Source organism: Oryza brachyantha, chromosome 5 (assembly GCF_000231095.2).
Source record: "Oryza brachyantha chromosome 5, ObraRS2, whole genome shotgun sequence".
NCBI lineage: Eukaryota > Viridiplantae > Streptophyta > Magnoliopsida > Poales > Poaceae > Oryza > Oryza brachyantha.
In genome coordinates this window covers 12015992-12030767 of record NC_023167.2, presented here as the reverse complement: position 1 = coordinate 12030767, position 14776 = coordinate 12015992, and the positions used below count along the sequence as shown (strand labels likewise).

General features: G+C 40.1%; 1 protein-coding gene and 1 long non-coding RNA gene across 2 annotated transcripts; one reads left to right on the top strand and one right to left on the bottom strand.

Annotated features, from left to right (window-relative positions):
• The first annotated feature begins 5868 nt into the window (after positions 1–5868).
• LOC107304256 lies at positions 5869–6752 on the top strand. Its single transcript, XR_001550286.1, has 2 exons — positions 5869–6221; positions 6540–6752. It is a non-coding gene; the product is annotated as an uncharacterized LOC107304256 (long non-coding RNA).
• A 1874-nt stretch (positions 6753–8626) lies between these two features.
• On the bottom strand, positions 8627–14776 carry LOC102715940 (RNA polymerase II C-terminal domain phosphatase-like 4). Its single transcript, XM_006654294.2, has 8 exons — positions 14504–14776; positions 12722–12795; positions 12428–12558; positions 11788–11968; positions 10649–10938; positions 10177–10365; positions 10019–10057; positions 8627–9293 (listed from the first exon to the last, which is right to left on the bottom strand). Exons 1-8 carry the CDS (start codon positions 14728–14730, stop codon positions 8751–8753), a joined length of 1674 nt encoding a protein of 557 aa, XP_006654357.1. The 5' UTR covers positions 14731–14776; the 3' UTR covers positions 8627–8750.

The following is a 14776-nucleotide window of genomic DNA, read 5'->3' as shown; positions in this document are numbered from 1 at the left end:
CATCACAACGGTGCTTGTATGATCATTGCTTCTTCAGAAACTATCCTCTCTTCTGCTCCTTGTTCTCCTTCCATTTTGTATGACCTCATTTCTGTCAAATATTCACTGAATTTGTACAAACTATATTCACCTTTTTGGGTCTCCTGAACAATAATTGTCAATCTCTGGTCCCGGTTAATTAGCCTCTCATTTTACCTTAATTCCTAGTACACAATCTGTTGCTCATTTTCCTGCGAAGTTAATCCTACAAGACCCATTGGGTAGATTCCCCTGGAACTAGTTGGGCACCACTGCATGCCAACACCCACAAGAAGTTAATTAGCAGTAGCAGTTGGGAGGTTGGAACGATTCCCTTGCTAGATCTGGCTCACGTAAATGCTGTTGAAAATCACATGCTTCCCCCCATTGGGAATGTAGTTTTCATTTGCTAATCAAAAGTGCTTGTGGATCCTAGCTAAGATTAGACATGTTGACTACTACTGTGTTAAACTGAGGTGTCATATGCAGGGGGTCATTAATTTCAACAACCATTCAGTGCCATAATTTTCTCACCTAAGTTACCATCATCTCATGATTGCACAAAACTTTGAAGTCCCTAGTATGTGAGAGCACAAGGACAGGGGTAAACTACTGTATGCATATAGATCATGAGAGCAAATACTGTGTATTTGTGTCAGCTTCTCCGTGATTAGATACGGCTAAACGTGATCATGCTTAGCTAGCAGCTGCATCTGCAAGTAGTTATGGCTGGATTGGTCACTGGTTAATTAGTGCCTGCAGATCACATTGTGGTTTGTGGTTAACTTCTGCTACAGTGGAATTAATTAGGGTTTTGAGGATAAACAAAGGAGGCTTAGCCATGTTGCTGTGGCTGAGCAGAGAGAGATTCCTGCATAGGGGAGACGCGGTGGCCGAGGCTTAGCTGCCGCTGTGTGCCACATGCGGGCTGGTGCCTGTGTCCAAGTAGCGTGAATAGTAAAAGGCCTGAAGTAGTTAATGTTCCTCTTTAGATGTGTGTTGTGTTGACGCTGGATAGTTAAATGGGTGACCAACCTGTTAGAGACTTTCAGGGCGGTCAGTCAACACTGAGAAAAATATTTGCGGTTTTGGTAAGATTCAGTTAATTTTTTTAGAAGTTCTAATGACTAATTCTATGGTAGAAAAAGTTATAAAATTTAATAAGTTTATGATATCATCATAGCATTTTTCGTGACAAAACATATATCACTTATTTTGTAGGTAAGCTAGGCATTTAAGAAATTACTATGCTTGAAATTTCAAAATTTTAACCAAATTATATTCTAAACGATAATTTTTTTTACTGAAGAAAATATAATGGAATAGTCGTGTGGTAGATGTTTTGGCTTTTGCTTATGTTTATAAGCCAAAATTGAGAGTAGATTTTAGGGGGGTTTTGGAAATAAAACAAATGATATATTTGCAAACAAGAGATAATTTATAAATAAAATTTTTATATATGTGTTTTAACGATCTAAAAACAACAATTGAAAAATAAGTTATAATAAAAATCTTAAAATTAACTCTAAATTTAAATTTTAGTTTACAAGTATAAATAAAATCAAAAAAACGAGGCCTGGTTTATTCGGAGTACTGGACACAAAACAATGCCCGTGGTTTGTAATATCTTTTGCTCCTATCTCCGTATTGAGAATACTAGGAGTTTTCAAACCAAGCGCGGTAAGATCAGAAGCTATCACCCCTATTTTTTGGGTTTTGTTTATAAACCAAAATCCGAATTGTTAACTCTAAATTTAGAGTTTATTTTAGAATGTTTCTTTATGGAAGTTTATTTTTCAGTCTAATCTTTTATGTTCCTAAAAATACACATATAAAAGTTTTATTTATAACTTTTTATTTTTAAGATGTCGTTTGACTTTTTCCAAACGATCATCCCTGTCTTGACAAGAACATGTCCAATTTGGGTTGTTTCACCTTCTCTTAACCAAGGGCGGATGTGAATATATTGAGTAAAAAAGTTTTCAACACATTAATAATTCTAGGAAGGTGCCCCTACTTAATTTTTAAGCCTAGGTCCGCCCCTGCTCTTAACTAGTTTATCTAATCAGCAAACTTCTGTGCCACTTCAGCTTGTAGTTCTACTTGCCATGTCCACGCTATACTTACGACGATCGTACGTACGCACTGACGACAGCGCATGTATCCGCACAAACGCAGCAACGGGCAGCGACAAACGCGGCTGAATCGTAAACACATCGTAAGTACGACAGCATTTTCCATTCGCAATAGCCGTGTATCACTGTGACTGTATAGGGTGTGTAGTACGGTGACAGTTCTACGTCGAGCTGCGACTGCGTGCCTGCGTCAGTGCCTCGCAGGCCTACTACTAATAGCGCTCTAATTTAATCTCACTCCTACAGTGTCACAGTGATCAGTACTCCTATTCAGTAATCACCTCGGGCTAGTAGCTAATTAGCCTGACCTAATTAATGTCCCTGCAGGACAGCAACCACACACTACTGCGGCGCTGCATTGCTCTTGCTCTTCTCGGGCTCGAGAAACCTAGCTGTAGCTTTGCCTCGTCTTTGCAAAACGTGAATTTGAATATTATACTCACTGAGATTCTATAATTTTTAGAGCAAGTTCTTAGCTACTAACTCTAAATTATCTATAATCAATCTAATAGTCAATTCTTACAATAGTTGCTACTACACTATTAATACCTAGTCCCACCTATTATATACACATTATGTCTTATAGTTCGTGCTACAGTTGGCTATAAATATATAACTCACTGCTCTTTTATCTTATCTCTTATCTTCTTAAAATATGTTTATAGTTGACTTATAGTCTGTTATTGTAAGTGCTCTTATAATTTTGATAAAAGTATGATCGACTTTTTAAAGCTTTAACTATCAATAATCTTTAAAATATTTAGTTTAAAAACACTAGGACTATATATATCAATAAGTAATAACAAATACTTTAATGAACTAAACATTTATTTATTACATTTGTTTCAAAAAAAATTCATTTCTTGGGTTGTGTGTCTAGCGTTTGACCATCCATTTAAATTTAATTTTAAAAAACTCAAAAAAATAGTCACATATAAAATATTATTCATGCTTTATCATCTAATAATAATTAAAATATTAATCACAAAATATTTTTAAATAAGATGAAGAATCAAACATTATATCCAAAAACTGAAAAGAAACTTATTTTAGAACGGTGGGAGTATTATATATATATATATAATATTTAATAGAAAATTATAATCAAAGATATATTTAGAAGACCATATTATCTAAAATATGGATATTTCTAGTATTACTTGTCTCATTAAGTACCTTTTTATCCAATATTTTATCTATTTTATTTTCACCTATATTTTCACTCGTATCAATTTCTTATTTATGAAGTGATGTTGTAATTTTTTCTCTCAACCTTAATCTCTACTCCGTACTATAGTAAAGAAACGAGAGTAATACTACTCCGTACTATAGTAAAGAAACGAGAGTAATACTAGTAATAAACCGATAGAGCCATGCAGTGTGCGACCTTTTTTTTTAGATATAACCGGCTCGTTTTGATTCGGAGCGGTTTGTTTTATTTGCTACGCCTACGCGGCGTCAAAACCAACAGATGCTGCCTGCCCTGCGTTGCGTCGCTGAATTGAACAAAGGCGTTTTCTTTTCTAGGCTCGGAGCACGATGGCTTTTGACGGTGAGCTGGCCTTGGCCTTGGCCTCGCCGTCGTCGGGGGCACCAATTATTGGGGCGCCCGTGGATAGCCCAGCCGCTGCCGTTGAACACGGTTGCAGTTGGTTGGTCCGATGGAGCTTGGCCGTGGACGTGGTGGTTGTTTTTGGTTGGAAGTTGGCAAAGGGGAGAGACCTCGCTGTGCGTTGCGCGCGGGCGGCGCGTTGGCGTTGGTGTTGGCATTTGGCAATGTGGACCGGTTAGCTTAGATCGATGGTGGAGGAGTACCTCCAAGACTCCAAATGACGATCGAATCCCGTGCAGTGGAAGGCACTGACTCGTGAGCCCTACTATCATCTACAGTAAAAAAACAAGTTTAATAGCACAGTCAAACACTAACTAGAGCTAATATGTATAATAGATTTTTTATAAAGTTGTCTTCGTTATATATTTTCTTTCTCTTTCTCTTACTTATGTATTTAATGTATCTATGTAGAGTTAGCTTTTGTATAAGAGCAATATCAATAGAAGAGATAGCTTGTAGCTGTAAAATCTTTTCATGTCAAACATATAGCTAGCTTATACAATAGTCACATATAAATATATACTATATTACTAGTAATGTATGTCCACCTTTATATCGTAGATGGTTGTAAGTATGTATCCTATTTTTCTTTTGTACGTAAATATAAATTTGATATGACAATTTTTACGGCTCGTTTAGCGTCACTTATTGTACCCGCTTAAGAATCAATCCTCTTCATTATTTATTTTATTTCTTTATCATGTAAGTTTATAATCAGTCTATAGGATGCTATTGTGTACTTGCTCTAACCCACATTTTGGTAGCTAATACTCCAAAGGATCGACGTGAGTACTGGCAAATTGTATTGCGCTCCTACGATTTTGCTAAATGCTAATGGGCATGTCGCGGTATGCGTGACCAATACTGTAGCTAGCCTTGCTGTGGAAAGATGCAGCGGCACACTGTTTAGACAGTCTTTGAATTTGACGGACTCCTGCGTAGCGTAGAGTGGTTGGTAATATTCATTTGTAAATGTGTATAACGCGCCTTCTAGCGGTCAGCCGTGACATCATGTGGAGTTGTTCACCGAGTGGTCTTCTAGTGTAGCTGTCTCGCGTTGCCCCGTTTGATTGCTTTCAAAATCAGTTCAAAGCATGTGCATTTTTTTTTGGTAATCCAAAGCAAGTTCAAACAGAGAAATGAAATTGACAGAATAGCATCCCTCCAAATATGCTCGGAGCAGTTTCTTGTTTGTCGTTCAAAAGAAGCATTGCAATCTCCCACATGCATGTCAGCGACACAGCGGATGACAACTAACGATCGAACAACTGCGTCAGGGCGAGCATGGCGCCGCTAGCTTTCGAGCCCTGCGCGGCGTACGTTGCGTGTGTGTGAGTCGCGTCTCGATCGGGGTGCTCTGCTCGTCGAGCTGCCCGATCCATCGGCATATTGCACCTACGTTGAAATGATGCGTGTAGTCAGTCAGTCCATCGTATCGTCCACTGGAATTTGGAACGCACGCTGTAGGAGAAGCGTTGCATATATACGGGATCACGCAGTCATATATGCACGCACTCCTCGATGCCTGCCCGTCTTCTCCTCTGCTCTGCATATAAACCGCGCGCGGTCGACGGATCCACCGCAGCGAGCGCCATCCACAAGTACGTTTCGTAATCTGCGGTGCCATCCGACCCCCCCACGCGTCACGTTCCCCCACGTTACGCACATCCAACCAACGGACAACGTACAGCGTACGAGCTAGCGAGCGAGCGAGCGTAACTACCAAACCGAAAACCCGCCTAGGATCCCCGCCCCCACGGCAAGGCCGGCTAGGTTCGCCGTCTCGCGTCCTCGGCCACGCACCGGTCCACGAGAGAGACCACCACGACGCAAGAAGCCCACGCGCCGCGCGCGCTGCTCTGGACACGTCATCGCGCACCGAACACCACCAAGATGCTCGCAATCCAGGCGCATGTGCCTGTGGCGCCCCCGGCGCGCGGCCAAGGCCGATCCGGACCATCCGGTCACCCACACAGCACATGCGCGCGGCGCGCGAGCGAAGCCGACGCAGCCGGTGGGCCGTCCGGGGGGAGGAGGAGGAGGTCGGTCGACGGGGTGCGTGACGGACGGGAGAGGGACAGCGCGACCAGAGCTCATGTGCGATCGTTTTATATTCTTGGCCTTTCCTGTCCAAGAAAGGTCAGCCTGGCTGGGGCGGCTCGGATTCGTCCGTCGGACGACGGATCGGCCCGCCGCTCGGTCCGCTCCGAGTGTGGCGTCCTCGTCCTCCTGCAGAGAGGCTCGTGGCAGTGTGTCGTCGCTGCAGGCTTGCAAGCTCACACGCTCTGACGGACGCGCATCTCACGCCTGTCGTCTACCACCCAATCATGCGGATGCGTATGCGCGTGTGACCCGGGGTGACGGGGTGGCTGTTGGACTCGTGGTTCGTTGCTGCATCGATCGTGGCCTTTGGTTCGTCTATCGGACGGTGATGTGTGGGCATGCGACGTTGTGAGGTGACATGGACCGAGGGGTTGTTTAGTTGACAAAATTTTTTTAAAAAAAAGTCACATAGAATGTTTAAAACACCAATGGAAAAGCAAATTTCAGATTCCGGCTGAATATCACGAGACGAATCTTTTGAGTCTAATTAATCCGTTATTAGCACATGTTGGTTACTGTAGCACTTATGGCTAACCATGTTCTAATTAGGCTCAAAAGATTCGTCTCACGATTTTCTTCTTAACTGTGTAATTTGTTTTAATGTTTATGTATAGTTAATGTTTTATTTAGGTGTCTAAAGATTTGATGTGATATTTTTGAAAAAAAATTAGGAACTAAATAAGCCCGAAATGAACTGGTGACATGGACCTCTGACCCGGGTGACTACCGAGTCAGTACTCGCGATATGTTCCTGGTTGAAATGAACCGATGGCATGGGACTGACCGGGGTGACTACTGACTACTGAGTCACTGCTCGTGATATGTTCCTGCTTGAAATCAAACCCATGTAAGTGTATTTTTGCACCGTTTAATTCAATGTTTGATCATCTATTTTATCTAAACACGAAAATCTACTAATACAGTTATATTTAGACAGAGACAATATTTATTACTACTTATCATAATACTTTTATAGATTTATCGCTATATGTGTTAATATATATAAAAACCCATGTACTATATTATATAGATACATAGTTTAATTGCTATATTAAAAGTGTCATATTTGTAAATATTTTTTTCTTAGGTTACGTTCTTAGGCACACAAAGGTAGCATGTGTCCTCGTAATATAAGCTGACATCTTACCCCTAGATTGAGATTCTATGATATTATAATTATTATTGTTTACCACGTCGAAGGTAAAATCATGTAAAAAGAAGTCGCATTCCTTGTCTTTGCTGGTACAATTATGGACAGCGTCATGATAGACATGAGGCTACCCATTGACGATAACATGGATAAGAACTGTATGGGAAAGTTGTAACCTCGCCTCCTCGTGCCACCATGTGTGATTGCCTAGCGGCGGCTCAGGCGAGCCCAATAGCAAATGAAGTTATGTTGAACATTGTGCCGACGAGCTCTAAGACGGTAAATACTCTTTTTGATCCACCACCAAGGAAGCTTCGATTCGCCTTAGTGTGAAATTTTGGGCTTTCATATATATTAAAAAACATGTGAACTAAATTGTAAGATGTTAAGTAATTGTAAGATGTTAAGGGTTGACACGTAAAATTAAAGATGCATATGAACCACTTATATCGTGGAAGAGAAACTTTTTGAATGAATGACATTAGCTTATGTGGCATAGGGTTTATCAAACCATTGGTTATCGCTAAGGTACGGTAATAATAATACCTCAATAATAGTATCAAATTAACATATATTTTAAAAATAATTTAAATATGTGATAAATTTTGTATAGTTTTACGTCAAGGTACAATAACCCTATCCTAATGATATGGAAAACCTTACACATCTTTTTGCTTTTGTTTATACTTATAACCCAAAATTTAAAATTTTTAACCTTAATTTTGAAGTTGGTCTTTAAGGTTTTCATCGTAGTTAATTTTTTAGGTTTAACTTTTAGATCGCTAACAACGTGCGCGTGTGTGCGCGCGCGCACACACACATATATAGAGTTTATAAATTATTTTTCACTTGTAAATATATTGTTCGGTATTTTTCAAAAAAAAAAAAAGATCCCCTTGATAGTCCACACAGTACCGCCAGGGTACCGTGAATACCGTTAGAAAAAACTCTAGCCAGGAATTCATGATAATAATGATTCGAGGTCTCTGAGTAGGAGAATATACTAGATTCATGCAACCTTTGACAACAATGGGAATAGGATTGCTCATGTTTGATGTCACCGTCACAGAATTCACGGTAAAGTTAAGGGATGCCTTAAACTTTTTGAAAGCTCTGTACATAGGAAGAACAAGCCTAAAAGGGAGTAGGATAGGAATTTCTATGCCACCGTCGCATTCGTGGGAAAGTATAGAGCAAATCATGAGAACCACGGACGGTTGGCATTTCTTTCTTGCTTTCTTTCCAAAGAGACTGACTAACCCATGACTCTGTTGGCTAGCATTTGACATCATATGTGCTATGGTTGATCCCAGGACATGACAACCTTCTGGTGCACCTTTCTTTCAGTGGATAATTATTGCATTTGCACTATTTTTGGTCTCCCAATCATTGAGGAAATGTATAATTGTAGTTAGTGTTTAGAAATCAACACCTATTGAAAGGAGACCACGGGTGAATGAGTAACCATTGTTACTAGTATAGCTCTTCAAAAACAGTATTCTGCCTTTACCACGACCCACAGAATCTCAAGGCGGAAACTGTCACCTGACGTAAATAGGCATAGTCCGAGGCCTGGATCAGTATAACACCAGGGATCCATAAGAGTCAGATCCAAAAATGACACACTTTCCGTAATTCAATTCCGCAGGAGAACCAATCCTAATGTAGTTGCGTACTTGCGTTTCGCAGTCACAGCAATGTCTACCAACAGCTGACTAAGGTGTATGCGGATTTACAAGCCAGTTACACCGCTAGGATCATCATCAGATTTACTCTCCTCTGGGATAGTAGCATCATGGGCATTTTCTTTACTCTCCTCTGCGATAGTAGCATCATGGGCATTTTCTTTACCCTCCTTTGCGATAGCAGCATCAGCAGCATTTTCCTTACCGTTATCCTTTGCGCTAGCAGCATTTTCTTTACCCTTCTCCTTTGTGCTAGCAGCATCGGCAGCATTTTCTTTACTCTTTTCCCTTGGGCGAGCTACAGGAAAATCCTCCTCTTGTTGCCGGTGCCATCGGAAATTCGCGGCCTCAATCCAGCGGGGATGTACCAAAAACTTCTTGTTACCAACAGCCCAGCGGGCCTTCTCCGTTCCTAGATCCAAAGCAACAACATGGGTGACCATAGAATCCACATCTGTGCAGCAAACAGCACCCAACTGCTCGGCCATCTTCCAGAGCATCTGATCTTGTGGGCGTTGATGTAACGGGAATACACGAGTAAACACTAGTTTGCAGCCATCAAGTATTTCCTGCCGTACCCTCTTGATCACCTGGAGAGGGGATTCGTAAGTGTTACCAACCAGATATTCGGTACCGATTTTCTTTTTAGAAAAAAACAGCACTAGAGGATCTGCTTAGCACCCAGTAGTTCATAAATCATAACCATTGGAAACATTGATCTACAACAAAATTAAATTTGCCTGTGTTAAATTCTTTTCATTGTGCTTATACCCCTGGATCTTATCCATAAAAAATAACTTCACTGGTAGGAATGAATAACACTGTCCAAAAAATGTCAATATCAACTTATACAGAGTGGAAAAGAAAGCTAGTGTCATAAATACCGCTGTATAACTAGAAGCAACATTAGAGCATACCCCGTCATAGAAAAAACAAAATTTTAGGTTTAAATCAGGATATACATACACTATGACCGTGTTCGTTGTAGGTATTTTTGGGGTAAGTTATCCGGCGCGAAAACGTAGTAATAGATTAGTGCATGATTAATTAATTATTAAATATAAAAAAATAAAATAGATTAATATGGTATTTCAAAGCAACTTACTCTCCTATAGAAAAATTTTCACAAAAAACACACCGTTTAGTAGTTTGGAAAGCATGGAAAAATAGAGGAATATGGTTTATTAGCCTTACTGCCGAACGTGACCTATATCAAGATTCAAACCCAAAAATTTGTGTCTTTCTAGGATGGGGGAGTATAATATATTAATATATGTATATATATATAAAGTAATAGTAAAGTCTTGCAGCCTACCTGTCTTACATCCCGTGAAGGAAGAGGGTTTTGAACAGCCTACAAGAGATGTACAGTAGCAAATGATTAGATGAGAAAAAATGAACTTTTGACCTTATTATTCAGGTTTATGCATAACAGATAATGGACAATCGAGATCATGAAGTTATGTAGCCTACTGAGTCAAAGAAAATTGAGTGTATGCGCCTCAAGATGTCCAAAATGGTAGCCAAAGCACCATCACCCTCCCTTTCGTCTTGCATTGACTCTGACAAAGATCTGGCACTAAAACCAAATTGGCGACAACTAGAAGCAAAGTAATGATATCTCTCCATTAGAATCAGGTTTTCTTTATGTTTCTGCCACACCTGAAAAGAATTAACACCGTTTAGGCTAGATACAAGATGTGTATAAATGTAAATGAAAAATTAATCCAGCCATTTGACACTTAAATAATATCTATACATTAAATCAGCATAAAGTTTCTACATTGCTGTGTAGAAGCAAATGTAGAACAGTCAGAGACCAAAACAAACTTTCAGTGGCCAAAGTAAACTAACTAGTTTGAACAATGAAGATTATAGAGTAATTACTGGCATTATTATCATATAAAATGTTTATCAACAATGTTCACTGAATAATAGCACTTACATACTCAGTGTCATCAAGAATCACCGCAAGACTTTCAGCTCCAAGAATCACATCAAGACCTTTCTGGTGTCGCTGAGTGCAGTCAGAATTTGAGATCACATTTGAGCCAAAATATACATTTTCAGGGTCAAGAAGCTTTGCTATTTCAATTGCATAAGCCTTATCACCCATAGTGTATATATACATCTCAAACATATTGCTTGCTTCTTTTAAAAATTCACGGACAAATGGTCTCAACTTTGTAAGCATCTGCATTGCATCCAATCTGAACAAGCTTCTGTTTGGATCATCTGCATTTGGTTTGGACATGTTTTTGGTTTAGTAAAATTATAGATAGATATCCACAGGTAAGCAACAGTTTCAACAAAGATCAAACTACAATAATAAGGTGATATGGAAGAAAAAAATAAAATGGAACATTAGCATTATTTAGAACTTAGTGCCCTGTTATAATTCCATAACTTCTAGTTTTTCTATCCTAATAATCAACTAAAATTCTGATTAGTTTTACTTTTCACTGACTGCAAGGAGCAACTCTCGCCACTAATTCTAAATGTTGTAATGGCATTTACAGTGGAAGAATTTGAAAACAGAATAGAAATGCCATGTCCTGAATAATTTCATATTTATCATGTACATTAGTGACCACCACACTGTTGGTTTTCCATTCACTCATGGCATGGATAGAGAGAGCAAGAGAACAGAGTAGGGCAAAGGAGCTAGATTTTCATTGATCTCCAAACACTGATATTTACACAGGGGTATATGTCCTTTTTTAGGACTCTTATGTCGGTTGCTACAATAACCGGCATGCTACAGTACACTTTTTACAGCTCAAAACCATCTACGTAGTAAATTTCCTTCCGGATTGCTCCTTGCAACATAGCATTTTACTGCTAGCTGATCACCCATCTTCATTCATGTTCTAGTGATAGATTGAAGCACCTTAGTCAAAATCCAATTGACTACTACTTTCTCAAGAAAACAAATTAACTTCCAACATACACATACAATAGTCAAATAGATTTTTGGACTGAAGCCTGACCTGAAGGTAGTACCTCTATGTTCATGTTTAACAAATATCAAAGTTTGTACAACCTACATGTTATCACATTTAAATACAAACAAGTATGCAATACCTTTTGAAGCAGCAGATTGAATTCCCAATTCATTTTCAGCAGCAGAAAGATCAAGGAGCTTGGTTGAGTTAATCAGTGTATGATCCAAGTCTAAAATGAGTACTAGTCTTCTTTCACGCAACAAATTCTTCAAATCAGCTCCACGTAGTCTGTCAATTTCTGATGTACCTAGCGTCAAGCCCTGCAGTGAAGTAGCTCTGTTACATTCAGCGACAACAATCAGAAATCTAATTATAATTTGGAAAGACGAGAATTTTTCAAGAGATGCACTGTTAAAATACTCCCAGAAAATGTGTGGTTTTGAGCAAAGCAAATCAATAAATTACTATCCTATGTAGGCCGCGTTCTTGCGAGGGTTTAGTAGCCCGCGCGGAGAACATAGCTGGGGATTAACATATTATTAATTAATTATTAGTTATAAAAAATATGAAAAATATATTAATATGATTTTTCAAAGCAACTTTTCTATAGAATTTTTTTGCAAAATACACAACGTTGAGCAGTTTGGGAAGCGTGCGCGGAAAACGATAGAATTTCAAACCAAATGAAAGAACACGGCTGTGGTGTTTATAGTAAGAAGGATCAATGTATAAATAAACGGAACCTTGAAAGTTAAAAAATGCTATCAGTTTGGACATACCTTATGGATGTAACCAAAAGCAACCCCCGGAACATCTTCCTCGTCTTGTTTTTTCCCACATTTAAAACAGAGTCCACCAAAAAACCCAGGATGTGGAGGACATATCTCAATTTTAACATCTTTAGAAGAACCTACAGAAATGATGGTATCTCAATGGTCATGTAAATAAAGATAAGTTTTGACAAAAGGCGCAAATGCTCCAACTAGAAACTGGCACATCATTAGTACACAATCATTCCCACCCCCAACACACACAAGAAAAAAAAAGGGGGAAGAAGAAACCAAGTAGCATACCAACTGTATCATCATTAGGTCTCATTGCTTTTCCTTCATCTTGGTGTTGGTCCTCCACTCTACGCCGTTTAGAGCTGCATTTTACATGCAATTGACAACAGTCAGATCCAAAATACAGAATTTAGAGAACAACTCAGCAACTTGCTATTAGTACTTCCTCAACACAACAGCACAGCATGCATGTTGACACAAGCTTTGGCAAAAACAAAATAATTGAAAGGAAAATAATTTCTTTTGTCCCACCAAAATTAGTTTTATACCATCAGAATTTAATTTTACGGTATGCATTAATGACATCCAAATAGCGCTCCGTTTCAGATTTAACCATAGCTGTCATGAGTGCCCCATCTTGCATCATGTTGGCCATTTCACCCTCATCCCTGAAATATAAAAAATTCCCTACATCGTGCTATCCCACAGCTGATTCTTCCTTGCTGAACTCCTTTGAGCACCAACTCTTCACAAGACACCCCCAAGACCGTCATTGCTTACTGAAAGAATGTCAAAGGCATGGACCACCCAGAAGATAACAAAGTCATCTTCAACCCCTAATGGGCGATGGAGAACCAGGAGCCAGAATTGAAATGTATAGATCAGGCACAACAGTGACCAGGGATGCTTGCTCAAAACAGATAGCGAAACAAAGGAGCAATAACCACTTAAAAACAAGTAGCACATTCCATTGATTATATCTAGTTTTTAACTGACAAAGCAGAAAAACCATACACAATATATAAATGGAAATACAGGAAATAAGCTTGGGTGATTAGCAATAATAAGTCAGGGACAGCACCAACAAAGACATGCAGCAATATACAATATACACTAAATACCAGTGAACTGGGGACACACTGGCACAGGAGATGGTGGCATCATTGCCAGCAAGCACAAGCAATAGGAAGTGAGGAGGTGGAGGTGGACTGGGCGACGGGGGAGCAGGAGGCAGTAATGTCCTTGGTGGGAGGAAAGGCTATGCAGCTGCAAGTGCTAACTGAGTGGTGACCTAGACATATTTTGGCAGTATTTTAAGTGTATCACAAAAATTCAGCGATACAAAACTAAATCGCTCATATTTTAGTGGTAATATGATTATTTTTTCCTGAAATGAAATTATATAGTGCATTTAGTTCACCAACATATAGGATCCTTAATACAGGGTATTCTTATTTTTGAAGGATTTTTAGTAGAAGTAGAAGAGTAGCTTCAGCTTATTATAACTTATGGAATATGCGATTAACATAATGTATGCTAACATGTATTGCCCTGACTTCAATATGAAAAGCCACAGGTAGCCAATGAAACTAGACCATGCTATGTTAGCCCCCCTTACCACAAAGGAGAACATTTGCATACCGTAGCACACCATTCAAATTGTACGGTATGGTAGAAAGCAATTTTATGGATGTACTGTTTGGATAGAATGCCATTCACAATTTCACAATTGCACATAGGTTAATCACTCCTAATTATCAAATGAAGTGCAGGGTCCATGTACATAAGCAGTACGGTCTCCGACACTAAGAAAAATCCCCTAGATTATCAAATTTGTTGCCATCAGCAATCGACCAACTGAACCCAGCAGTTATCACAATGCAAGCGGAACAGTAGCGAAGACCCTCGGGTGTAAAGCCGCAACAATCAAGCAGTAAAACCCTAAAAAGACCAAATCTGCTCCCCGTTGCGACGAAACCGACAGCCCAACACTCCCGATCGCATGAAAACCCCAGACCCAAGCAGCCAGCTCCGCGGGGACGAGGTGAGAGAGGACGGAGACGCGCGTACCTGCTCTGCTCTACTTTGGCTTCCTCTTGTTCCACGACCATCACCACGTCCTCCTCCTTCCCCTCCTCCTCGTCACCATCTTCCTCGTCGTCGCTGGCCGCGGAGGCGGAGGAGGGGTCGGCGGCGGAGTCGAAATCGAGCTCCGCGTCGAGGAGCGCCGCGAAGTCGTCGCTGCCGCTCGACGAGGACGGGGAGGACGGAGACGGCGACTCGGCGGCGAGACTCATGGGCGAGGGCGAGGGCGAGGGCGAGCTCGTCGGGTCGGGTGGGTGG

Coding starts and splice junctions, on each gene's coding strand:
- LOC102715940 (XM_006654294.2), bottom strand. CDS start 14,730: ATGAGTCTCGCCGCCGAGTCGCCGTCTCCGTCCTCCCCGTCCTCGTCG. Junction 10,058..10,176: donor ACTCAATTTTCTTTGACTCA/GTAGGCTACATA, acceptor CATCTCTTGTAG/GCTGTTCAAAACCCTCTTCC. Junction 9,294..10,018: donor CTTCACGGGATGTAAGACAG/GTAGGCTGCAAG, acceptor TCCCCTCTCCAG/GTGATCAAGAGGGTACGGCA.